The sequence below is a fragment of the Ursus americanus genome, chromosome 11 (assembly GCF_024610735.1).
Source record: "Ursus americanus isolate L20-20 chromosome 11, mUrsAme1.1.p, whole genome shotgun sequence".
Taxonomy (NCBI): Eukaryota; Metazoa; Chordata; class Mammalia; order Carnivora; family Ursidae; genus Ursus; species Ursus americanus.
In genome coordinates, this window is record NC_142137.1 from 59924841 (window position 1) to 59950227 (window position 25387).

General features: G+C 37.1%; 1 protein-coding gene across 7 annotated transcripts in view; it reads left to right on the forward strand.

Annotated features, from left to right (window-relative positions):
* Positions 1 to 25387, forward strand: part of TAB2 (TGF-beta activated kinase 1 (MAP3K7) binding protein 2) — an 86191-nt gene that overhangs the window by 48376 nt on the left and 12428 nt on the right. For 6 of the 7 annotated variants that reach the window (XM_045805316.2, XM_087865576.1, XM_045805317.2 and 3 more), the window contains 3 exons: positions 2040 to 3540; positions 23668 to 23828; positions 24029 to 24122. In XM_045805316.2, coding sequence (XP_045661272.1) covers positions 2040 to 3540; positions 23668 to 23828; positions 24029 to 24122 — 1756 coding nt within the window. The remainder of the gene's footprint in view (positions 1 to 2039; positions 3541 to 23667; positions 23829 to 24028; positions 24123 to 25387) is intronic. The other variant, XM_087865577.1, reaches the window with a different exon arrangement.

Genomic DNA, 25387 nt, shown 5'->3' on the forward strand with positions numbered 1-25387 from the left:
GAGAATAGGGAAGTCCAAGGGGGGGGAAGAGATGGGGAAACAGTCAGTGGAATGGTCAGAACACACACAACATTTAGCAGTGAAGTTCTCCATCTTACATGGGTATGGTTCATAGCACCACAAAACAAGAGTAGTAACATCAGAAGATCACTGGATTGGACACCTAGATGGCTCAGTCAATTAAGCGTCCAACTCTTGGGTTTCAACTCAGGTCATGATCTCAGAGTCGTGGGATCGAGCCTGACTGCTTAAGATTCTCTCTCTCCCTCTGCCTCTCCCCCCACTTACACACTCCTGCATGCTCTCTGTCTCTCTCTAATATAAACAAATAAACCTTTAAAAAAAAAAATCACTGGATCATGGATTGCCCTAACAAATATAATAGTGATGAAAAGGTTTGAAATATTCTAACAGTTACCAAAATGTGGCACAGAGACATGAAGTGAGCAATTGCTGTTGGAAGAATGGTGCCAATAAATTCACTCAAGGCAGGGTTGCCACAAACTTTAAATTTGTAAAAAACACAGTATCTGCAAAGTGCAATAAAACAAGGTATGCCTGTATTTAATCCCAATCTGCTTTTCTTAATATTTTTTCCACAAAATCTCCAATAAAAACCTTTTAACTCCCAACTAAGTCTGTTCCAGTTGACCTAATTAGAATATGCTTTTACTTATTATCACACTAATGTCTGTCTTTACTCATGCCATTCCCTTCACCAGGAATCCTTTTTCCCTATCCAGGTCCTGCATGTACTGCTGTATACAAAGCCCACCAGACGATGCCTCCCTTAACACAGTTCTTTGTACAGTAGTCTACAATACTCTCTGTTCAACTTAAAAACCACTTATTATTTGGCAGATAGTCATGTTTTAGTAATGTTAGCTTTTCATTAATCCATGGTTCGTCTCTCTAATTGAGTTACAGAACTCTTCTAGGGAAAATTTTGGTTCTATATGTCATTGAGTCTTCCACAGTCTCAGGACCTCGAAAAAACCAGATTGAAATCAAACTTGAACCCCCACAAAGAAACAGCTCTTCAAAATTGCGTTCTTCTGGACCTCAAACCTCCGGCATTTCCTCTGTGCATATTTTAGGTGTTCAGTAAATATTTTCATGGATGATTTATGAGTAGTGATTGTCCATCTCTTGAGGATTCTTTAGAAATGATCTGGTTGCTTTTTTGTTTTAGTTTTAATTTCTGTAGAGTAGATTTGTATGGTGCTGTGTAAGGGCAGAGATACAAGCTCAGTTGTTCTAAGTGCTACTTTGAGTTTATTTCATACATATGTGTGGGAGATTTTCTTACACAAGAGGAAGCATATAAGGAATTGAGATGACTTTGTTGTGTTATTTTAGGACTTTTTAAATACTACATATATAATTTTTTTAAGAGTTTATTTATTTAGAGAGAGCATTCACGTGCAGGGGGAAGGGACAGAAGGAGAGGGAAAGAAAATCCTAAGCAGACGCTGTGCTGAGCATGTAGCCCAGCTGAGGACCCGATCTCACGATCCTGGGATTATGACCTGAGCCAAAATCAAGAGTCCGATGCTTAACTGACTGAGCCACCCAGGCACTCCCTACATACATAATTTTTTAATAGGTCATTAGTTTAAAACAATTCATATAGCACTTGAATGTGCAAAACAATTATATAGTATTATATGCCTAATGAATATAATACTTGAATGGTTATGTTTCGTTCAGCATTCAAATGATGTTTTTAATTAGGTTATAATTTTACTGTATTTGCATAATTCCATTTTACTGTAAAATAGCTCCTAAAACAGAACAGTGACTTGGTTTGCTGTCGCCTATTAGCTAGTTAGAGAGCTTTTCCATTATGTTAGTAGTGAGGATTTGTAATTCAAGCACTAGCACAAAAAACAGTTCTTCTCAAATTAAAAGGTTCAAATATGTCTGTTAGACTCACATTAACTAATCAGTTGTTAATCACGTAATATTTTAGTAGTGATGAGATTGTAAGCATTACCTTCTGCTTGTTAACATCAAGCTATTTTTATTTTGTTTTATAGAATAATAATAACCTGGATGCCTGCTGTGCCGTTCTCTCTCAAGAGAGTACAAGGTATCTTTATGGTGAAGGAGACTTGAATTTCTCGGATGACTCTGGAATTTCTGGCCTACGAAATCACATGACTTCTCTCAACTTGGACTTGCAGTCACAGAATGTTTACCACCATGGAAGAGAAGGAAATAGAATGAATGGAAGCAGGACTCTAACGCACAGCATTAGTGATGGACAACTTCAAGGTGGTCAGTCCAGTAACGAACTCTTTCAGCAGGAGCCACAGACAGCACCAGCTCAAGTTCCTCAAGGCTTTAATGTGTTTGGAATGTCTAGTACATCTGGTGCTTCAAATTCAGCACCGCATCTTGGGTTTCAGTTAGGCAGCAAAGGAACATCTAACCTTTCTCAACAAACTCCCAGATTTAATCCCATTATGGTAACTTTAGCCCCAAACATCCAGACTGGTCGTAATACTCCTACATCTTTGCACATACATGGTGTACCTCCACCTGTACTTAACAGTCCACAGGGAAATTCTATCTATATTAGGCCTTACATTACAACTCCTAGTGGTACAGCTCGACAGACGCAACAGCACTCTGGCTGGGTATCTCAGTTTAATCCTATGAACCCTCAGCAAGTCTATCAACCTTCACAACCTGGTCCCTGGACTACTTATCCTGCATCTAATCCTATGTCACATACCTCAGCCCAGCAGCCAAACCAGCAAGGCCACCAGACCTCTCATGTCTACATGCCCATCAGTTCACCTACTACTCCACAGCCACCAACAATTCATTCATCTGGTAGCTCACAGTCTTCTGCCCATAGCCAATATAACATTCAGAATATTTCAACAGGACCTCGAAAAAACCAGATTGAAATCAAACTTGAACCCCCACAAAGAAACAGCTCTTCAAAATTGCGTTCTTCTGGACCTCGAACCTCCGGCAGTTCCTCTTCAGTCAACAGCCAGACCTTAAATAGAAATCAGCCCACTGTTTACATAGCTGCCAGTCCCCCAAATACCGATGAAGTGATGTCCCGTAGTCAGCCCAAGGTCTATATTTCAGCGAATGCTGCCCCAGGAGATGAACAGATCATGCGGAATCAGCCCACCCTCTTCATATCCACAAACTCGGGAGCAGCTGCTGCCTCCAGGAATATGTCTGGGCAAGTGAGCATGGGTCCTGCCTTTATCCATCACCACCCTCCCAAAAGTCGAGCAATAGGCAATAACTCTGCAACTTCTCCTCGAGTCGTGGTCACGCAGCCCAATACAAAATACACTTTCAAAATTACAGTTTCTCCTAATAAACCCCCTGCAGTTTCACCGGGGGTGGTGTCCCCTACCTTTGAACTTACAAATCTTCTGAACCATCCTGATCATTATGTAGAAACAGAGAATATTCAGCACCTCACGGACCCTGCTTTAGCACATGTGGATAGAATAAGTGAAGCACGGAAGTTGAGTATGGGATCTGATGATGCTGCCTACACTCAAGGTAATAATCCTGAAGGTGGGCTCACTTTCCGGGCCGGGCTTATTGGTGTACGTTTGATGGCACTGTAGAAATGGCTATCAGCATTATTATTTCATCTTTTTTAAGTGTCAAATCATACTACTTTTAAAACCTCTGAGAGTATTCCTACAAATTGTGAACTTCATTTTTACTGTCATAGAACTTAGAGTTTGAAGGATAAGGTTATTACATCTACAGCATAATCCACCCCGGTTTGCTTTCTTTCTTAATGTTTTAGCACTTTCTTTTCAGTTAATTCTCTTCTCTGTGGTGACGTTGACTTGCCCCTTAAAATTTCTGCAAATAAAAATTCATAAAAACACATCTTAGTAAGAGATTAGTGGCCTCATATAATCGGTAAATCTGCCTTCTTTGACCAGGCGATTTCTCTATTCTTCAAGTATTTTCATTTTTCTAATATAATATTGTTAGTCTTATTTTATATCAAAATCTAACTTCTTACAAGTCCCTTAACCTCTAAGAGAGATTTTGAATTCTGTTTTTAATATTTGTTTCTTTCAGCCTCCCTTAAACGTTAAGTAACGCAGCCTTTCTTTTTATTTGAATTGTGGATAAAAACGTTAGTTGATCTATCTCACTTGATTATCCTTTTCTGAAATAGACTAGTTGATACTGGTTTAATACTAAATTATATCTGCGTTAATTCAAGTAGAGATAATTCCTGTCATATATATTTTATTTGGTCCCTTAAGTTACTTGATCTTCAGTAGGAAACCATTAAACTCCTTGAGATAAGAAAGTGGAGGTTAAGTGTTTGTTTTCTTGAATATTGACGCAGGTTTGTAGATCAGCTGGGAGTCCTTTAAAGCAACAACATATCATGTAGTCATCTTTGTATCCGCAGTGAATTGTTCCAAGTATTGTAGATGGGAAATACTAGGTTATCACCCCCTTGCAACATGCAGCCCCATATGACCACTCATGCCACTTGTCTTTTAAAAATTTCTAAAAATAGTGATTTTACTGCTGAGTTTCTCAGAGGAGCCTGATTGTTTGGGTTTATTTTATGTTTTAAACTACTATATTCTTGTGATTCTCAACTCAAGCTGGGCTGTGATGCTTTCAGATTTCATAAACACCTATGGAGCTTTCAAATAAGGATGCCCAAGGGCTCATCCCAAACTTACTCAGTTAGAATCTGTGAATGGTGTGTGTGTGTGTGTGTGTTTTGAAAGTCCATGGTGATTCCAATTGCACTAGAAATTGTGCTAAAACTGGAACCATTTTTATTTAGTTTCGGGCAGTACGTGAATTTTAATATACCAATATTTATTTCACTGACATTTAATTCTTATTCTTCTCCCACAGTCCTCTTCTCCTTCTCTCCTTCCATCAAAATAGCAGATTTAGAAAGTTGCTGTTTCTTAAATGGAGAGTAAATATTGTGAAGATAATTTGTAAAGGGAATTTTCAATTGCAATAGACATATTCACATTTAACTGGAGTGTGAATATAAAGTGTTGCCTAAAGTTGCTATCTCCAGTTTCTCTCATTCTCTTTTGAATCTATTCCATTCAGGATTTTACCCACTAGAGTCACCCAGAACTGCTCTTGTCAAGGTCATGAATGACAGCATTGTTATAAAACCCCTGGTCTCCTTTCAGCCCTCATCTTCCCTGATGTATGTATCAGCAGCATTTACCAGTCAAGCACCCTCTTCACTGTGAAGCATTTTGTTCATTTGACTTCTATGATACTACTCTAGAATCTCCACCTCTCTTTTTATTCTTAGCTGGTTCTCCCTCCCTCATCTCTTACCTCTTTATCCTTCCACTTCCCAAAGAAATGAGATCAAAACCTCAAAGTTTAATCCTTAGGCCTTTGCTCTTTTCTGTCTGTACCATTCCCTAGTTGATCTCATTCAGCCTCATGACTCTAAATATTATGTGCTAATGCTGGAACGCCTGGATGGCTCAGTTAAGCATCCCACTCTTGATTTCTGCTCAGGTCATGATCACAGGGTCGTGGGATCAGACCCCACATCAGGCTTCATGCTCAGCTCAGTCTGCCTAGAGAGTCTCTCCCTCTCCCTCTGCCTCCCCCCCCCCACTCTTAGGCACGTACGCTTGCTTTCTCAATAAATAAATAAAATCTTTTAAAAATAATAAAAATAAATAAATATTATTTGCTAATGATTCCCAAATTTGTAACTTTAACCTGGACTTATTCCCCAAATTTCAAGCCAGTTTATTTAACTAGTTATTTAACATCTCCATTTGAATGTTTACTGGGCTTCTCAAATTTTCTGTATCTGAAATACCTTCTGACGTTCCCCCAGCTTACTCTTATTATGACCAGTCCTCCCGTCTCAGTTAATGGCAACTTAATTCTTTTAGTGCTTAGGCCAGATACTACAGAAACACCCTTGATTCCTTCCTTCTTTCATATTTCACATCTAATTTGACAATAAAGTCTGTCAACTCTAACCTTCAAGGTGTATCAAGAGTTCTCTCTCTTCTTACCACCCTGTGGTCACCATTCTGGTCTGAGCTACTATCATCTCTCAGGTGAGTTATTGCAGTAGCCTACCCACTTTCGTTCTTGCTTCCTCATGGTCTTCTTTCAACTCAGCAGCCAGAGAGACACTGTTAAAAAACATAAGTCGGATTGTATCACTCCTCTGCATATGATGGCTCTTTCATTCAGAGTAAAAGCTGTGAAGCCTTGCATGACCCACTGCCCATCCCTCATCTCTTTTCCTTCTGCTTACCGCTTCACTCACTCTGTTCTAGCCCTGTTGGCATTCCTTAAACATGGAAGGCATGCCTTAGGCTCTTCGTACTTGCTGTTTTCTCTGTCTGAAACTCTTCTCCCAGAATCCACAGTTAACTCCCTTCAGATCTTTACTCAAATGTCACCTTCACCTTTTCCATGCGATCATCTCTGGTCTTCCTGTCTTAATCTCCACCCAGCATGTCCTATCTCCATCCTTACTTATATTTGCTTAGAGAGGGGGGAAATGAATAATATTAAGACACATCATAATACCTGCTGAAAACTTAGTATGTGCTAGGCAATTTTCTGAATGCCATTTATTTCTCACAACCAACTATAAAGTAGACACTAGTATTATTCCTGTTTTCAGATTAAAATACTTAGGAACAGGGGCCACCTGGATGGCTCAGTCAGTTAAGCATCCAACTCTTGATTTCAGCTCAGGTCATGATCTCAGGGTCATGACATCGAGGCCCACGCTCAGTGTGGAGCCCACTTAGGATTCTCTTCTCCCTCTGACGCCCCCCCTGCACGCACTCAAGCTCTCCCCCCCCCCCATCAATCAGTCAATCAATAACTTAGGAACAGACTGGGTAAGTTAAGTACCTTGCCAAAGGACAAATAGCAGAGTCAAAGATTCTAACTGAGGAAGTTGCCAACAGAGCCCACACTCTTAACCACAGCACTATAACACTTTCCACATTTTCAAAATAAACCTCCGGAAAGATGCTTCAAGTTTGTCTTGTAGCTTCACATAACCCCTAGTACATCATTGTGGGGGCCACATGTGCCCCAGTTTAAGAAGTGTGAAGCTAAAAGATCACTCAATAAAAAGTTAAAAACAGGCAGCTATAGGGAAGGAAATCACAACATACAGATACAATTAGATAAACAACTTGAAAAATAAAGTAATGCCCTGGAGTGGTATAGGGAGCACCTTCTAAAGGCACCTAAAGGTTAAAAAAAAAAAATTGCTGATGAGTGAAGGCTCTGGTTTGAGAGCTCAAAGCCTACCCAAACAGCAAATAGCAAGGTTCCTCAGAATCTGCCACTCACATTATTTCTCTTCACTAACAGCCTTCAGACAGTTTAAACACCCACACTCACTTTCTTTAAACATATCTACATACATGTGGAATTTCATAACATCCGTGTGGCCGTGCGTCCTTGTATTAGCTGTCTGCGTGCGCAGTACTGGGGGAGGTCCTGCTCTGCAGCCTTTCATCTCGTTTTCTTCTGTTTAGTATGGGACTGCTGTTACCCAGATTTATGCATATCCAGTGACAAAGTCTTGATCTAGTGTTTCTTTGACTTGGTTCCATTAAGCTCAAAGGATTGTTCTTTTCTGAAAATGCATCTTTGATGATGTTACCTTACATGTGTGGTGCCGTGAGCTTTATACAGCACTCACTACCGTACTTCATGCGGCGACCCACAGAATACCGACCTTTAAGCACGCATCTCTTCTCAGCTCTGGTTTGTGTGGGGTGGGTGATAAAGAGAAAAGAAATTCTCTGCCTCCTGCAGTGCAATTGATCTTTCTAAAGCTGCTGGAACATACAGTTTCCAAGTAGGAAAAGAAGCTGAGCCAGGTCCTAGAGTCATAGGAAAATAGTTTTCTCAAATTGAGGAGAGAACGTACATAAACAAATTTGGTAAACAAAATGCAGTATTTTTCATTTGTGTTTCATCTGACATTTAAAATCTACAATAAAACATTTCACAAATGAGAATTTACGTTTATAAAAGATACATTGTTGGATATGCCCTCTTAGAATGAGCAGAAGAAAAAGGGGTAAATTAACAAACTTCTACTACAATCCCGTTCATTTCGCCACCAAGCCTCGCACCATCACTGCAAAAGGAAATAAATTACACTTGAGTCCTTAAACTACCATAGGAAGCAGAGACACAAATGCATGCCCGATGGAAAAGACAAATTCAGGTTAGAGAGAAATTCCATTTCATTGTCTGTGGATGAGAAGAAGACTTATTTTACCTGCTGAGAAGAACAAATATTGAAGTGAAAATTGCTCAGCAGTAGTAAGGTTACTATGTAGCCAAATAGCTACATTCCCCCCCTTGAGTCACTACCTGACTCTACCTAACTTCTGAAAGTACCAGTAAATACCTGATCATTCACTGTACTCTGAGACTTTCTGGTGTTCCTCACCTGTTCATAGAAGTATGCTTTTAGTAACATTGGCAACTTCTGTGGATATGGAGAGCAAATGCTTCACCAATTCAAACCTGTTTTCATGGCAGGGAAGGGAAAGGGCCTGCTTTCGATGCCAAAGGCTCTTACCAAACTACCACTGAAGCCAAAAATGATTTCTTCTTTGTTATTTCCAGAAATCCATCTGTGCAGTACTAAAAATTACATCCATAAAGGTCATAAACATTTTTAATGATACCTCAGTACTTTTTTCCAGTTATATTTTTGGTTCTATCATATTATTAAGCAGTAGCCTTAACTTTGAACCTAAAATAGAAAAACAAATTAGAAAAATACGACATGAAAATTAGCATCTTGGCCTCTGTATTTCTCATTCCTCGTCATTTTTTTTTTAACCAGTGCTTTCCTCCAAATCACTACACCTATCTATTCAACAAGATTTAATAAAAATGCTTAATCTTGACAAAAAATGAGAGTGCTAAATATTCTTTTCAAGAGGAGATATAACTTCAGTTCAGATTTTTAAATGTGCATTTTGCCTTTATTTTATACATCTGATTAGAAATGCCATGTTTTAGAATGTTGACCTACTTTGTTGACCTTGAGATTATGTTAAATCATTAATGAAAATTAAGCTTAATTGACATCAAACCTGCAGAATTTTCATAGGTTCTTCCCAATCTCAAGACTAACCACCTTTTTTAATTTGAAATAAATCTCAGGGTTGGAAGAGACTTTTAAAGTCATCTCAAATTCTACCAAGGTTATCCAGTCCATTTGCCCAGCCAACACTCAGTCCTACAAGGTCCCTAGTAAGTGTAAATCCATTCTGTACATGCTTGCGCACCTGAAGAGAAACGAGCTGCCTCCTAAGGCAGCATACTATACTCCACACGCTGTCTCCTAGCAAGTTATTTCCTATTTAAACTGGTCTCTTTGAAAAGTATTACGCAACATACACATATGATACATTTCAACCCCCCCAAAAAGGAAGATGAAATAAAAATGTGTCTCCTTTCAGCCCCTGCCTGTATCTTCCCACCAGCCCTCCCACCACTTAACTCTCAGAGGTAACCTCCATTAGCCACTTTATCCTCCTTGTCTTCATAATCACATGCACACACCCCTCTGTAGTGGGGATACACTATCCGTATATGGGTATATGTAAATACACATACGCAGGATTTTATAATCTATACATACCCTGTGGCATATATAACGAACATTGTGGAGAGAGACTACACCGTTTCTGCTTAACATCTTAAGATCATTGCATTTCAGCATATACAAATCTGTGTCATTCTTTTTTAAAAAGTTCAGTCATGGGGCACCTCGGTGGCTCAGTCGGTTAAAAACTTCAATCATTATTTTAATAGTTTTATTAAAATAGAGTTAATCCTGTGAAATTCACTTATTTACAGAGTACAGATCAGTGATTTTTGGTATAGTCACTTATGTGCCACCATAAACACCACCAATAGTAAACATTTTTATCACCTCAGAAAGAAACTCCTCATCTGCCTATCCCATTACCCCCAGCCTTAGCCCTAAGCAGCCACTCATCTACTTTTCTGTCTCTAGATTTACATCTTCTAGACGCCTCATATAAATGGAATTACATAATACATAGTCTTCTGTGACTGGCTTTTTTCAGCTGGCGTAATGTTTCAGAAGTTCATCCGTGTTGTAGCATGTGTTGGTACTTCATTCCTTTTTATAGCCAAATAATGTGCTATTATATAGATACATACTACGTTTTTGTTCATTCATCAGTTGATGGACATGTGGTTGTTTCCATCTTTGGCTGTTATGAATACTACTGTAAACATTCATGTACACTTTTTTGTGGACATTTGTTTTTATTTCTCTTGAACATATACTGGGAGTGGAATTCCTGATTCACATGGTAATTCTGTGTTTAACCATTGAGGAACTGGCAGACTGTTTTCCAAAGTGACTGCACCATTTGGCCGATTCCACCAGCTGTATATGAGGATTTTGATTTCTCTACATCATCAACAGTATTTGCCATTGTTTGACTTTGAATCTTGCCATCCTACTCACTATAAAGTAGTATCTCATTGTAGTTTTGATTTGCATTTCTCTGGTGGCTAATGATGTTGAGGATTAGCACATGTGTTTATTGTCCATTTGTGTATTTTCTTTGGAGAAATGTCTATTTGTATCCTGTGCCCCTTTTAAATTGGGTAATTTATCTTTTTATTATTGAGTTATATGGATCTCTGTATATTCTAAATGTAAGCCTCTTAATATGATTTGTAACTATTTTTTCCCATTTTGTGAATTTTTTTCTCTTTTTTTAAGTAAGCTCTACGCCCAACATGGGGCTTGAACTTAGGACCCCCATAATCAAGAGTTGCATGCTCTACCGACTGAGCCAGCCAGGCACCCCTGTCTTTCTGTTTTCTTGATAGTGCATTATGAGGCAGAAAAGTTTTTAATTTAGCCGCAGTCCAACTTATTTATTTTGCTGTTTCTCCTTTCATTGCTCATGTTTTTGGTGTCATATCTAAGAATCAGTTGCTAAATCAGAAGTCATGAGAATTACTCCTGTGTTTTCTCCTAAGAGTTTTATAGTTTTAGTGCCCTTATTTTGGTCTTTGATGTATTTTGAATTAATTTCTGCATAATAGAATGAGGTAAGGGCCTAACTTCATTCTTTTACATGCAGCTTATCCAGCTATCCCAGCACCATCTGTTGAAAAGACTTTTCTTTCCTCATTGAATGGTCTTGGCATCCTCATAGAAAACCAGTTGACCATAAACCCATGAGTTTATTTCTGGACTCTTAATTATTTTTCATTGATGTATATGTCTACCTTTATGCCAGTACTACACTCTCTTGATTATTGTTACTTTGCAGTAAGTTTTGAAATTGAGACGTGTAAATTCTACATTGTTCTTTTTCAAGATTATTTTGGCTATTTGTCGTCGTGTTCCATATAAATTTTAGAATCAGCTTGTCAATTTCTACAGAGAAGTCAGCTGGGATTCTGATAGGAATTGCACTAAAATATTTTTCTACATATACTTGATTTAAAAAAATGCAATCAGAACAAAAGGGTGCGTAGTGAAAAGTTGTCTTTATCATTTTTTTGGTCTCTGTCTCTTTGAGAGTATTTCATGTCAGCAAGTGCAGATCTCTTTTCTTAAAAAATGGCTACATTGTATTTTGTACCATAATCCATAACCAGTCCTTTCTTTATAGATAGACCTTAAGGTCTTGGTTTTACAAACTGCTGCAATAAAAATCCTGTACATACTTATTTATGCCCATGTCCAAGTATGTTGGCAGAAGAGATTACCAGGAGTGGAACTGCTGTGTCAAAGGATATGTGTATTTTTAATTTTGATAGATATATCATTTAGGCTTGGTTATGTTTCAGTAACAAACTGTCTTTAACAACCTAAGTTTATCTCTCGCTCACTTGCCACTATAGATTAGCTGGTGGGCTCTGTTCTCTATCATCCTCACTTAAGGACCCAGGTTGAGGGAAGCTCCTTTCCATGCCTCCATGTTTGTTCAGGCAAGACAAAAGAAATACAGCAAATCAGTACTGATTCCTTAAGCTTTTACCCTGACATGTTGTTACTCTGTAGTAAAGCAAGTTACAGAGCCACACCTAACCACATCTGATTGCTAGAGAATGGGGAGGCATAATTCTACCATACATACCTAGAAGCCAAAGAGCCAGAAATATTTGGTGAGGGACACTCTGATGACTACCACAGAACATGTTGCCAGTTTTGAGACTCTAACTTCCAGTTTAAGCTCTCATATTTGTAAAGTAAGGAACACTTTTGGTGATGTTTATAACAATGTTCTTTTCCTTCTTCCCTCCCCTACCCATCACTATGTAAGTGATTGGAAAAAAATACATCTTTGTCAGTCTGGTAGGCAAAAATGTATTGTTTTGGTTTTTAAAAATTTGCATCTTTTATATGAGTGAGGTTGAGCATCTTTTCATGTATTAATTTTTAAGCTGTTTGTATTTTGTGAACTTGCCTGTTTTTATGGGGTACCTAGTCTGTTTTTTTCTAATACATTATTACTTTTAACTTGATCAATAAATTTTTTGGTTTTATAATTTTTTTTTACTTTCATATATTCAAACTTATCAACCTTTTTTTTTTTTTAAGATTTTTTATTTATTTATTCAACAGGGATAGAGACAGCCAGCAAGAGAGGGAACACAAGCAGGGGGAGTGGGAGAGGAAGAAGCAGGCTCATAGCGGAAGAGCCTGATGTGGTGGGGCTCGATCCCATAATGCCAGGATCACGCCCTGAGCCGAAGGCAGACGCTTAACCGCTGTGCCACCCAGGCGCCCCCAAACTTATCAACCTTTTTTTCTTTCTGGTTTCTAGGTTTTATGTCTTATTTAGAAACTAGCCCTTCACAACATTCCAGGATTTCAAAAGATCAGAAATCTTGCACTTATCTTCTCTTAAATTATAGTGATATTCTTTGCAACCATATTGAACTGGCCTCATTTCTCTTTCCTATGGCAGCCCTTCAAAAACTTGAAAATAACTACCATAGTCCCCTTTAAAAGGATAAGCCTAAGCTATAAACGTCCCCAGTTCCTTTATGGTTCATCTAGTTGTATTTCTTGGAGGCTCTTTTGGTATCTCTAGGGCCTGGTTTTCTTTTTCTCTAAAACAAAAATTTTAGACAGTACCTGTATTTTAATGCTGTAAGATTGCATTTAGAATCTTACTTATAGGGGCGCCTGGGTGGCACAGCGGTTAAGCGTCTGCCTTTGGCTCAGGGTGTGATCCCGGCGTATGGGATAGAGCCCCACATCAGGCTCTTCTGCTATGAGCCTGCTTCTTCCTCTCCCACTCCCCCTGCTTGTGTTCCCTCTCTCGCTGGCTGTCTCTATCTCTGTCAAATAAATAAATAAAATCTTTAAAAAAAAAAAAAAAAAAGAATCTTACTTATATACAAATAAAGGCCAACAAAGTGTTTATCTAGCGGAAGCCTCATACTCATCTATTATTAATATGAATGTATAAGTCATTTAAGTTTCTTAAAAATAATTACAGGAGTTAAGCATCATTCCTCATAGTTCTATTATTTCTGTTGCCCAGATTACAGACCCAGTTGCAGCACTATTGAAAGACCTGATTTCAAACTCTGCTGAAAGATGGCAAAATAGAAGAGAACATCAGGATGTTTATTTTAATGAGTAATTACCATCTCTGAATCCTTTGTGAGTCCATTACTAAATAGGTGACAATAATTACACATTGGCATATACAACAAATACCCCTGCTGTCAACAGTTACAGTCCAGAAAAGTCTTGATTTATTTTAGACGCTGACATTGTACCTCGTTAGGTACAGTGACTTAGGCATGTACCTGACTTAGGCTTATAAAATCGTCATGACAGACAAAAGTATAAAAGACATTAGAAATAAGTATCTATTATGTTTCTGATGGCAAATTTCTCTCTCTCTCTTTAATAAGCCCAAGATCTTTGTATCCATAAATACCTGTTACATTTTCCAGTGGCAAAGGTATTCTTTTAATGTGCACACTGCATCCTCCCTTTTTTTTTTTAACTTTTGGAGAAATTAGATGTTATTTACACTGTAAAATACCTAAAATTAGTAAAGCTAACACCATCTGAAACTTGAAGTGTGTTTTTCTAATTACAAATAAAGTTGAGTAAGAAGTTGTTTCCGTCATTCACTGGAAGTTGACAAAAGCTGGGTAAAGACTAAGATTTCTAAAACTGCTGCTTAAAAAAAAATGCCTAGAGGAGTGGTTTAAGGGCCCTAGTATTTGAATTAACTAATAGTTATTTTAACAACCACAAGAGGGAGTTGCATGCTTAAATTACCTTTATCTATTAAAATGTAATTTTGATTGAAAGAGAGTTTAAAAGGTACTGAATTTTTTTTCTTCGTTATTCATCCTCCCTCTCCCTTCTTGTGTATTTCAAAGGTAAAGTAGATAGGTAGGTTTAGAAAACAAAGTCAGTGTGTGATCGAGATGTTAAATACATCAGCTATTTTATTTCCTTGGTAAAAGTAGCATATTAAAAAAAGCCATCTTTCTGCATTGTGAGCAACCGAGAAGTCTTGCCATATTTCAAAATGTATTCAGTTGTGCTAAGTGATAAATACTAAAACTAAGCATTCAAAGAGACTCTAAAATAAATTTCACATTTCTGTTTTATCAATATTTCTATTTCTTGGACCAAAAATTAGTATTTTACTCTATCATTCATTAGAAGTCAAATTGTTGTCATTATTTTATGTTTAATAGATATTTATCAAGTGCCTACCATTGTCAAGGTTTAATACTAGACACCCGTGTTACAAAACTGAATTCAGTGTTTACTCTCAAGGAGTTTGAGGTTTAGTTGAGAGATGTACTTAATAATGAAAAATCTAAAATGCTGAATTTTTTCGAGTGTGAAATGCAATGAATTCATCTAACAAAAAAAAGTTTCTCTGTTAGTGGGATACTGATTTATAAATACAAAGTAATAATATATAAGCTCTTGAAATAGTTCAGCTTTGTTTCCTTCCTTCACACTTTACTCACGGTATTAATTTATTTAATGCCCTTTGAACAGGTAGTATAGAAATTAACTTAAGCTCCTTTACTATTAAAATTATCTTGGGGGTGCCTGGGTTGTTCAGTTGGTTAAGCATCTGACTCTTCAGCCCAGGTCTTCATCTCAGGGTTGTAAGTTTAAGCCCTGCATTGGGCTCCACATCCAATCCAGAAAATCTTGGATTCCAGTACTGTAAAAATTTAATTAATGTGTTTTTGGCTGAATGAAATACTGTTACAATGCAAATATCACAAATAAAACTAAAGCACAGCCTTATTATAGTTTAACTACTCATATATGACTGGATGTTATTTTTATCAAGGTATACACACTTGTATGCATACATTTATATATATATATTTTATAATACCTGTTATATATGTGTATATACACATATATGTATATATGTATCTTCTGTATACAGACACAATTATGTATCTAGATTTAGGTTTTTCTTTAAATTATCCTTGTTCCACATTCAGTGAACTCCTTCAGTTTAAAGGCTAGTGTCTCCCTTCAGTTCTGGAAATCCCCTCCTGATTCCCAGTTTCTCCATTGTCTCTTTTCTAGAACTTGTCTTATTCAGCTATTTGACATCCTAGACTAGCCTTCTATTTCTCATCGTTATATCCTCAAGTACTCTACTTCCTATCTTTCCTATTCTGTAATTGAGTATACTTCCTTAATTTTTATCCCAACCCATGTATGAAATTTCATTTCAGCAATGATGTTTTTAATTTCTAAGAACTAATTCTCTAATTCCTTTCTCACAGCAGATTGTTTTATGGGTGTATGAATATCTCAGATCTCTTAATTATGATAATTAGGATCTAAGTTTTTGTCTCCTGAATTATCTCTATTTAATCTGGGTTTAGTCTTTCTCTTTTTCTAGATCTTTTACGTGTCAGATGTTCCTGAAATGTATGGTGATACATGGCTCTTGGTTCTTATGTAAGAATGAAGGACTGTGAAAGCTAACTCCATTAGGTGGAGCCTGATTCAGAGCAAAGCTGTCTTTATAAAAAGACTATAATTACTTTTCTTCATTATGAGTCTAATAATGGTTCTTAATGGATATGTATTGTATAATGGTTTATACAGTAAAGGTTAAAATTGGTAGACAGACCACAACTAGAGAAAAAGAGTTCATTGGCTTTAGCTGAATTTTCATAGTGATTCACCTTGGCCCCGCCCTCTTTTCTTTGTTGTTCATCTTTCTCAGATTTCTATCTAAAAATCCCAAGCCACAAGTGAAAGTGAACTAGACACATAGAAATCCAGGCACTTAGAAGAAAGAATTGCTATGAAATAGAGGGTCATATCTCTTTGCTACTATCTTCAGAACACTTTTTATTTTGTTTATAATTAACAATCATACTTAAAAGATCCTGAATAGTCTCTAAACTATATTTGTCATTTCCAAGTAACATAGTCATTATAACTCTGCTCTAAGATTTTGTTTTCACTGGAAAGAAATCTCTCATAAATTCTGAGGCAATGGATTCATAGTATTTTACTTCAGGGCTTCAGTCTAATCATAGGATATATCTTGCCATTTTTCCCAGAGGCAAGCCATGTCTTTAGCTGTTGTAAGAACTCCTCTCCTTGTGAATTGCCAGGGATGTAATATTTTTCCTATCTCAGAAACATTCTGAAGAATTTACTCTTTAACTTCAAAATATCCCCACAACCTTCAGCAGCTCTGGCTCCTTCATTTCTCCTAAATCTTTTTGAATCACATTCTGCCTGTTGTTGTTAAAGGATGTCTCCTACTAATACTGGTCTTCTGTGTAGCTCTCACCTCTGTGGTTTACTTTCCTATTTTGATAGAAACATTAAAAATATCATATTGGGGATTACTAGTGGAGCTCTCTGTGACTAGGAGAGTGTTCAGCCCCTGTCCTGCAATGTATGTTCTGAGATGCGTTGGTTCAAAAATAAATTTGAATGTTCTTCTGTGTTTTTTGAAACCGTTAAAGTTGAATGCTAGCTTCCCCCTCACCCTTTTATCATTAAGTAAAGAAGCCTCTTTATCTCATAACATATTTTGCTCTGAAATCAATTTTTTTTTTCTGAAATGAGTATTACTACACTTGCTTTATTTCAGTGTTACAGTCGCCTGGTATGTCACTTTCAAAACTTCTCTAGTGGGGGCACCTGGTTGCTCAGTTGTTTGGGCGGCTGGCTTTTGATTTCGGCACAGATCATGATCTCAGGGTCCTGGGATCAAGCTCCCTGTCAGGCTCTGCGCTCAGCAGGGAGTCTGCTTAAGGATTCTCTCTCCCTCTGTCCCTCCCCGCCCCACTGTTGGGCACGCACTCTCTCTCTTTCTAAAATAAATAAACAGATCTTTTAAAAAAAAAAAAAAAAAAAAAAACTTACCTAGCAGCCCTCAAGATTTTCTCTGTCTTTGGTTTTCAGTAGTTTGACTATGATGTGTCTGATTTGTTTTAATACTACTTGGAGATCTCCGGTCTTTTTGATCTGTGATTTGTTGTCTTTCCTTAATTTTGGAGGGTATTTGCCCATTATCTCTTCAAATATTTCTTCTGACTTGTTTTTCACTGATTACATGTGTATTAGACTGATATTTCCTGCATCTCTTGGATGCTTTGTTCTTTTTTTCACTTTTTTCTTCGTGTTTGGGTAATATCTGTCTTTCAAGTTCACTGATTCTTCTGTATCCAGTGTGCTAGTAAGTCTGTTGAAGGAATTCGTTATCCCTGATGCCATATTTAATTTCTAGCATTTGACCTTTTTTTTATGATTTCCATTTCTCAAATTATGTCTTTGTTCCTGCCTGTTGTCCACTTTTTAACTAGATCCTTTAACATATTAATCACAGTTAGTTTTAAATTCCCTGTCAGGTAGTTCTAGCATCTGGGTCATCTTTTAGTATGGTTCTGTTGATTGCCTTATCTCTTGGTGATAAGTTGAATTTTTCTCTTGCCTTTCTGTATGTCTCATAGTTTCTTGTTGAATGCCAAATATTGTGTGTAAAAAAAAAACAAAACAGAAGAGACTGGGATAAGTAGTATTTACACCCAGAAATGGGAACACCTCTCTTTTCTGTGGGTTTTTAAAGGGCTGGGTCAGTTTAGTTAGGAACGGAGCTGGGTTCAGGTTTTGATGTTGCCTTTAGTGCACCACACACTTTGAATATCCCCAGCAAGTGGCTGCTCTTACTTTGTGCCTCTTAGAGTGGTACCCAAAGCATAGAATATTTATTTTATTTTAGTCCTTTTACTCCTGACCTTTCTGTGATGGGGCCCCCTTTTACTCAAACTTCCTAATATGATCAAGTCTCCACATGATCTGATAAAGGGCCAAATAGTAAATAAACTACGTATGAGTTTGCAAGCCATGCAGTTTCTGTCACAGCTATCCAATTCTGCTGTTGTAACACAAAAACAGCCACAGACAATAAGTAAACAAGTGAGCTTGGCTGTACTCCAGTAACACTTTTTTCACAGAACAGGCAGTGGGCTGTTTTTGTCCAGTGGTCCATAGTTTGTTGACCACTTGTTTAGAGCCTTGTTCTTGCGCGCGCGCGCGCGCACACACACACACACACACACACACACAGCATCTCTCCTACCTCTATAATGTAAGCCCCACAAGGGCAGGGATTTTTGCCTGTTCGTTGATTTCATAAGTAGACTGTCAATATATTAAAAGAATGTGTGAGTGAATTGTTTTAAATGTGTTTCTTATGAACAGCATGTAGCTAAATTTTAAAAATCTAACATGCAGATCTCTTATATCTAAACAAATACATTTAATTAAATTGCAGTTGTGATTACTGATATATTTGGAATTATTCTTGTCATAATTTATTTTCTATTTCTTTCCTTTTTTCTTCCTTTCCTGCCATCTAAGTTTAATCAGATCTTTATTATATCTCCTTTTGTTTGGTCTTTCTTTTAACTTAGAAACTGCATTCTATTTAGCTTTCTCTAATAGTGATCCCAGAATATTTAACGTGTGTGTGTGTGTGTGTGTGTGTGTGTGTTTAAGTAGACTCCACACCCAACAGCAAGAGTCACGTGCTCTACTGACTAAGCCAGCCAGGCGCCCCTAACATGTATAGTTGGTTTAGCAACATTGGAGAGTATTCTTCCTAAATACTTTAAGACCTTAGAATGCTTCTCTGGTCTTCATATTTCCAGTTTCTTGTTACTTTCTAATGTTTTAGTTTTTCTTTTTTCTAAGCAATTTATGCCACCCCACCCACTGCCATGGTCTTTCTCCTTTGTTTTAGAGTTAGAACTTTATTTGGATTTATTCATCTGTTCTTTCCTTTTGTATTAATTTCCATCTTATCAAAAAACATCATTAGTAGTTCTTTCAGCAGCAATCTGTGGTTGATAAATTCCCCCAAACTTTATCTAAAAATGTAGCTATTCATCCATGTTCTGATAATCTAGTTAGATGATCAAATTATGCCATTATCTTCTGGATTCTGTTATTTCTTTTCTTTAAGTTTTGGAAAATTTTCAGCAAGCATCTCTTCGAATTTTGCCTCTCCTCCATTCTTTCTGTTGTCTCCTTCTGGAACTCCTTTTTAGATTTATGTGAGATATCTTAACCCCTTTCATGTTTGCTGTGGCTTTATCTCTGTGTGTTCTGGGTAATGATCTTAGATTTATCTTCCAGGTCACTAACTGTCTTTGACTATATCTAATCTGCTGTTTAATCTATTTGACTTTTTCATTTCACTAACTGTATTTCATTTCTAGAAGTTGTTATGGTACTTTTCCTTTTTTTTTCTTTCCAAATTTTTATTTAAATTCTATTAGTTTAACACATAGTGTAATATTGGTTTCAGGAATAGAATTTAGTGATTCATCGCTTACATACAACACCCAGTGCTCATCACAAGTGCCCTCCTTAATGCCCATCGCCCACTTAGCCCATCCCCCACCTTCTTCCCTCCATCAACCCTGTTTGTTCTGTGTAGTTAAGAGTCTGTTATGGTTTGCTACCCTCTTTCTCTCTCTTTTTTTTGCTACCCTCTTCTCTCTCTCTCATATGTTCATCTGTTTGGTTTCCTAAATTCCCGCATATAAGTGAAATGTGGTATTTGTCTTTCTCTGACTGACTTATTTTGCTTAGCATATCCACTCTAGCTCCATCCACATCATTGCAGAAGGCAAGATTTCATTCTTTTTGATGGCTGAATAGTATCCCACTGTGTGTGTACATACATATATATGCATACACTAAATGCTATACCTACGGCTTCTTCATCCATTCGTTAGTCGGTGGACACTTGGGCTCTTGCCGTGGTTTGGCTATTGTTGATAACGCTGCTTTAAACATCAGGCTGCATGTACCCCCTTTGAATTTGTATTTGTATCCTTTGGGTAAATACCTAGTAGTGCAATTTGCTGGATTGTAGGGTAGTTCTATTTTTAACCTTTTTGACAAAATTCCATACTGTTTTCCAGAGTGACTGCACCAGTTTGCATTCTCACCAACAGTGTAAGAGGGTTCCCCTTTCTTTGCATCTTCCCCAACTTCTGTTGTTTCCTGTGTTAATTTTAGCCATTTTGACAGGTGTGGGGTGGTATCTCCTTGTGGTTTTGATTTGTATTTCCCTGATGATGAGTGATGTTGAGCATCTTTTCATGTGTCCGTTAGCCATCTGGATGTCTTCTTTGGAAAAATGTCTGTTCATGTCTTCAACCCATTTCTTTACTGGATGGATTATTTGTTTTTTGGGTGTTGAGTTTTATAAGTTATTTGTAGATTTTGGACACTAACCCTTTATCAGATACATCATTTGCAAATATATTTTCCTATTCTGTAAGCTGCCTTTTAGTTTAAGTTTGGGGGCTCTTTCTGGACCATTGATTCTCATGGTAGATCACTTGTTTGGTCATGGTTTTCTGTTGAGAGCTTCTCTTCATTGAGGGTTTTTCCATATGGATCCCATAGTAATAGCTCCCTGGTAGTGGAAGTGGGTTGCATTTGCTTCTGCCAGGGCCTCCAAGGAAATCACTAGCCTGGGGATAATTGTCATAATAATTTCTCACCCTGAGGTTCTCTCTCTGCTCTTACAGTATAAATTTTGATCACTCATATGTGATATAAGTTGGGTTTCAGTTTCTCAGGAAATCTGTTCTCATCCCTGCTTCACAATAAATAGTACCACAAATGTATATCATGTTTTATCATTTCAGCATAAATATAAACCATTGTTTGGTTTTTAGAGAATATTGAAGGATTTAGTCATTAGGGAGAACATCTTGAGTATTAATTTTAAGAAATGATACTTTTAAATAAAATAATCACAAATTTGAACAAATTTCTAAGTAATGCCACTTGAGACACATTGTTGGCAAGATGGTTGGAGTTTAGAAATGAAGGAAAGTATATTATTCCACATCTTCCTCTGCCTTGTCCTTCATTCTTACTGCAGTCCTGCTGCCAGCTTTTCTTCTCTTTTTGTCCCACTCAAAAAATAACAGCCCACATCCTCATCTTCTTTTAGGAGAATGAACAAACCCTAATGTAGAATTCGTATATTTTGGAAATGGATAAAACTGCAGTTCAGATAAATAAGTCAAATTGATAGAAGCCTGACAAAACAGGCTTGATAGGGGGGCGCCTGGGTAGTTCAGTCGTTAAGCGTCTGCCTTCGGCTCAGGGCCTGATCCCAGGGTGCTGGGATCGAGTCCCGCATCGGGCTCCCTGCTCTGCTGGGAGCCTGCTTCTTCCTCTCCCACTCCCCCTGCTTGTGTTCCCTCTCTTGCTGGTGCTCTCTCTGTCAAAATAAATAAATAAAATCTTAAAAAAAAAAAAAAGAAAAAAAACTTGATAGGAAAGTAACAAAGACACAGCAAGTTTTCAACCAGGAACATGTTTATCTCCAAAAACACCTCCCTGCAGTGACAGAATATATATTAAAATGGGAGAAAGTTTAACAGGGTTTTAGTGTTTATCAAAAAGAATCAGCCATAGTTTTTAAAACTTGAAACATTATGCCCTCGTTTTTATTTCTTCCAATAAATAAGAAAGAATTACAGAGGGAAGCATCTACAGATTATAACAGTGTCAGATTTTGTTGGGAAAAATTATCAACTATTTGAAGTACTTGAGCTTAACGGCCTCCCCCACTCCATACCCTAGTTCTGGTTCTAGAATATACTGCTAGAGTGAATGGCCCAAATATACCTTAATATGCCAGAGCCTTTTTCTTATTTTTTAGATTCATAGAAATTTCAGATTAGTTGAAGATGACTGTTCAGCATTAACTGTTTAATCTACTTGAGTTTTTCATTTTAATAGCTAGTTTTCATTTTTAAAGGTTAATTGTACTTTTCTAAATCTGCCTGTTTTCTCATGGTAGAATCATCCTGAGCTGACGTTTTATAGAAGTAGATACAGGTATCTTCACTCCCAGTCCAGTATCCTAAAAAAGAGGCCTACATTGTCCAAGGATTAATCACAAGAACATATGCTGATTGTTATGGCTTAATAAGGTTTCCCAAGCAGTTTATCATTCATGCTACAGGATTAACTGCATAATTTCTTTCTTTAAAAATCTTAGGAAAATAAGGGCACCTGGGTTAAGCATCCAACTCTCGATTTTGGCTCGGATCATGATCCTCAGGGTTGTGAGATCGAGCCCCATGTCATGCACTGTGCTGAGCATGGAGCCTGCTTAAGATTCTCTCTCTCCCTCTCCCTTTGCCCCTCCCTGCCCTATGCGCTCTCTCTCTATCTCCTTCTCTAAAAAAACAAAAACACAAATGCAAACAAAAAAAATCTTGGGAAAATATCTCCACAAATATAAGTGATTTCTTTAAGTGGTATCATTTTTACTTTGTGATTTGAACAATTTAATACTAATGTTTCACATTTTAGAGTACCTGGGTAGCTCAGTTTGTTAAGTGTCTAACTGTTGGTTTTGACTAGGGTCATGATCTTGAGGTCTTGAGATTGAGCCCCATATCGGGCTCTGCACTGAACGTGGAGCCTATTTAAGATTCTCCCTCTCCCTCTGCCCCCCTCCCCTTCCCACCCCTGCTCACATGGTTGCACTCTCTCTCTTTAAAAAAAAAATTAACAATTTAATGTTAACATTCGTATGGATTAAAATCATTCTGTTTTATTTGTTGCATACAAGAAAATGGATTTAGCTTAACCCATATTCCCTTTTAAAATGTCTATAAAGTGTTCATATTAGAATACCTTATGCAAAGTCCAAACACAGGAGGCTTCTTAGAAGGTGTTATCCTTTCAGAGGGTCAGATGTGAATTAAATAGTAGTTAGTAGATTAGTTGACTAGACTGGAGCCTTTAGAGAGGTAATAGGCTACTAAAAATACTGTCCTTAGCCATAAAGTGGGTTTATCCAAACACTTTCTAAAAAATATTTTTAAAAAGTAGCAACATTTTTCTTCTTAAATAATTAAAATAATTTTCAAGTTAAAAATTTTGAAATTTTAAACATTTAAACTCAGAATAATTTGTTTTAAGGTATCTTGGCATACTCTTGTTTGTCACAGAAATATTCACTTGCTTTGTTTTCCCAAGGCTACTTAAAGGTTAATTGACTAAAGTGGGTGGGTCCTCATGTTTACGAATATGTGTTGCAGCTCTGTTGGTACACCAGAAGGCCAGAATGGAACGACTTCAAAGAGAACTTGAGATTCAAAAGAAAAAGCTGGATAAACTAAAATCTGAGGTCAATGAAATGGAAAATAATCTAACTAGAAGGCGCCTGAAAAGATCAAATTCCATATCCCAAATACCTTCAGTAAGTCTTTATATAACTCTTATGACCTCTGTGCTTGAACTTGAGAATAGGCAATCTGTTATAAGTGTAAAAGGTTGATCTAGTTTTCTAGAAATGCTCTTGTTTCTTTGCCCTTACCCTCCCCTGCCAAACTCCACTCTTTGTTAACTAATGACGAGAGAATCCACCATAGATCCTTCTCACACGGAATTATTTTTCAGCTCGAAGAAATGCAGCAGTTGAGAAGTTGTAATAGACAACTCCAGATTGACATTGACTGCTTAACCAAAGAAATTGATCTTTTTCAAGCCCGAGGTAAAGTTCAGTGCATATTCAACTGACACTCATTGTATTAATTTATCAACTCTTTTCCTGTGACTGAAAACAAAGTTATCAGTTATAATCTTATTGTCTCAGATTTGACTTTGGAGCCAGATAGTACTAAAAAACTATTGGGTTTTTCTCTCTGCCCCCCCTTCCAGAAGAAATTATGTATTTGGTATATGAATAATTTGATAAAATTTGTATTATTCAAAGCTGCTTTTGTCTCATGTTAAGGGAAGACAGTGATTAGTATGTCTGGCTGTATTGTCAAAAGTATTACTGTTATATATTAGTAGAATGTATAATATCATATTTTTTACAATACTAAGGTTAAAATATAGGTACTCATGTCTTTTTCCTGTTTTCCTTTTTTCCTTTTACTTTTCAAGAATCATGCTTTAAGAACCTAATTAAAAAGGCATCCCCACCGTAATGGCACTATCTTAATTGATAAAACAGAGAAGAGAATAAAAACATGGCTTATACATTTTTTAGAACAGTGAAAGCTTATTATGAAAACTTGAGCTATTAGTGATAAGCAATACTTTGTTATTATAGCAAAAAATCTTGACAATTTAATTCAGTTCCATAGACAACTAAAAGGAAATTGTATAACTTAAACCTAATTCTGAAGTTAGGGAAATAATAGAAATAAATGAAATGGAAAAGACAGGATAAGAGAAGGAAGCCAACAAAAAAGAAATCCTTAATTACTCTCTTAAGGGTGTGCTGAAAATCCATCAAACTGAAAGATGATAATGTATTTTCTTTTAAAAACCTTAATAAGTCGTGTATCTTGAAACATTCACTGAAGATGCCATAGTTTAACTTTATTTTTTTTTTTTTTTTTTTTTTTTTTTTTTTTTTTTAAAGATTTTATTTATTTATGTGACAGAGAGACAGCCAGCGAGAGAGGGAACACAGCAGGGGAGTGAGAGAGGAAGAAGCAGGCTCCCAGCGGAGGAGCCCGGTGTGGGACTCGATCCCGGAACACCGAGATCACGCCCTGAGCCGAAGGCAGACGCTTTAACGACTGCGCTACCCAGGCGCCCCCATAGTTTAACTTTAAAGAGGGAAAAAGGAAGTTAGTGCTGGTCTAGCAGCTATAGTTCTTGAGCTTGTTCTTTTTGTCCTCTGAACCGTTACATTAAATTAGTGCAAGGTTTTTAATACTTACTTGGGGCCAAGCTGTTTGTTCGATCATTTGAAATTATATTTTAAATTGTTCAATTTTAAGTTATTTTAACTTGTCACAT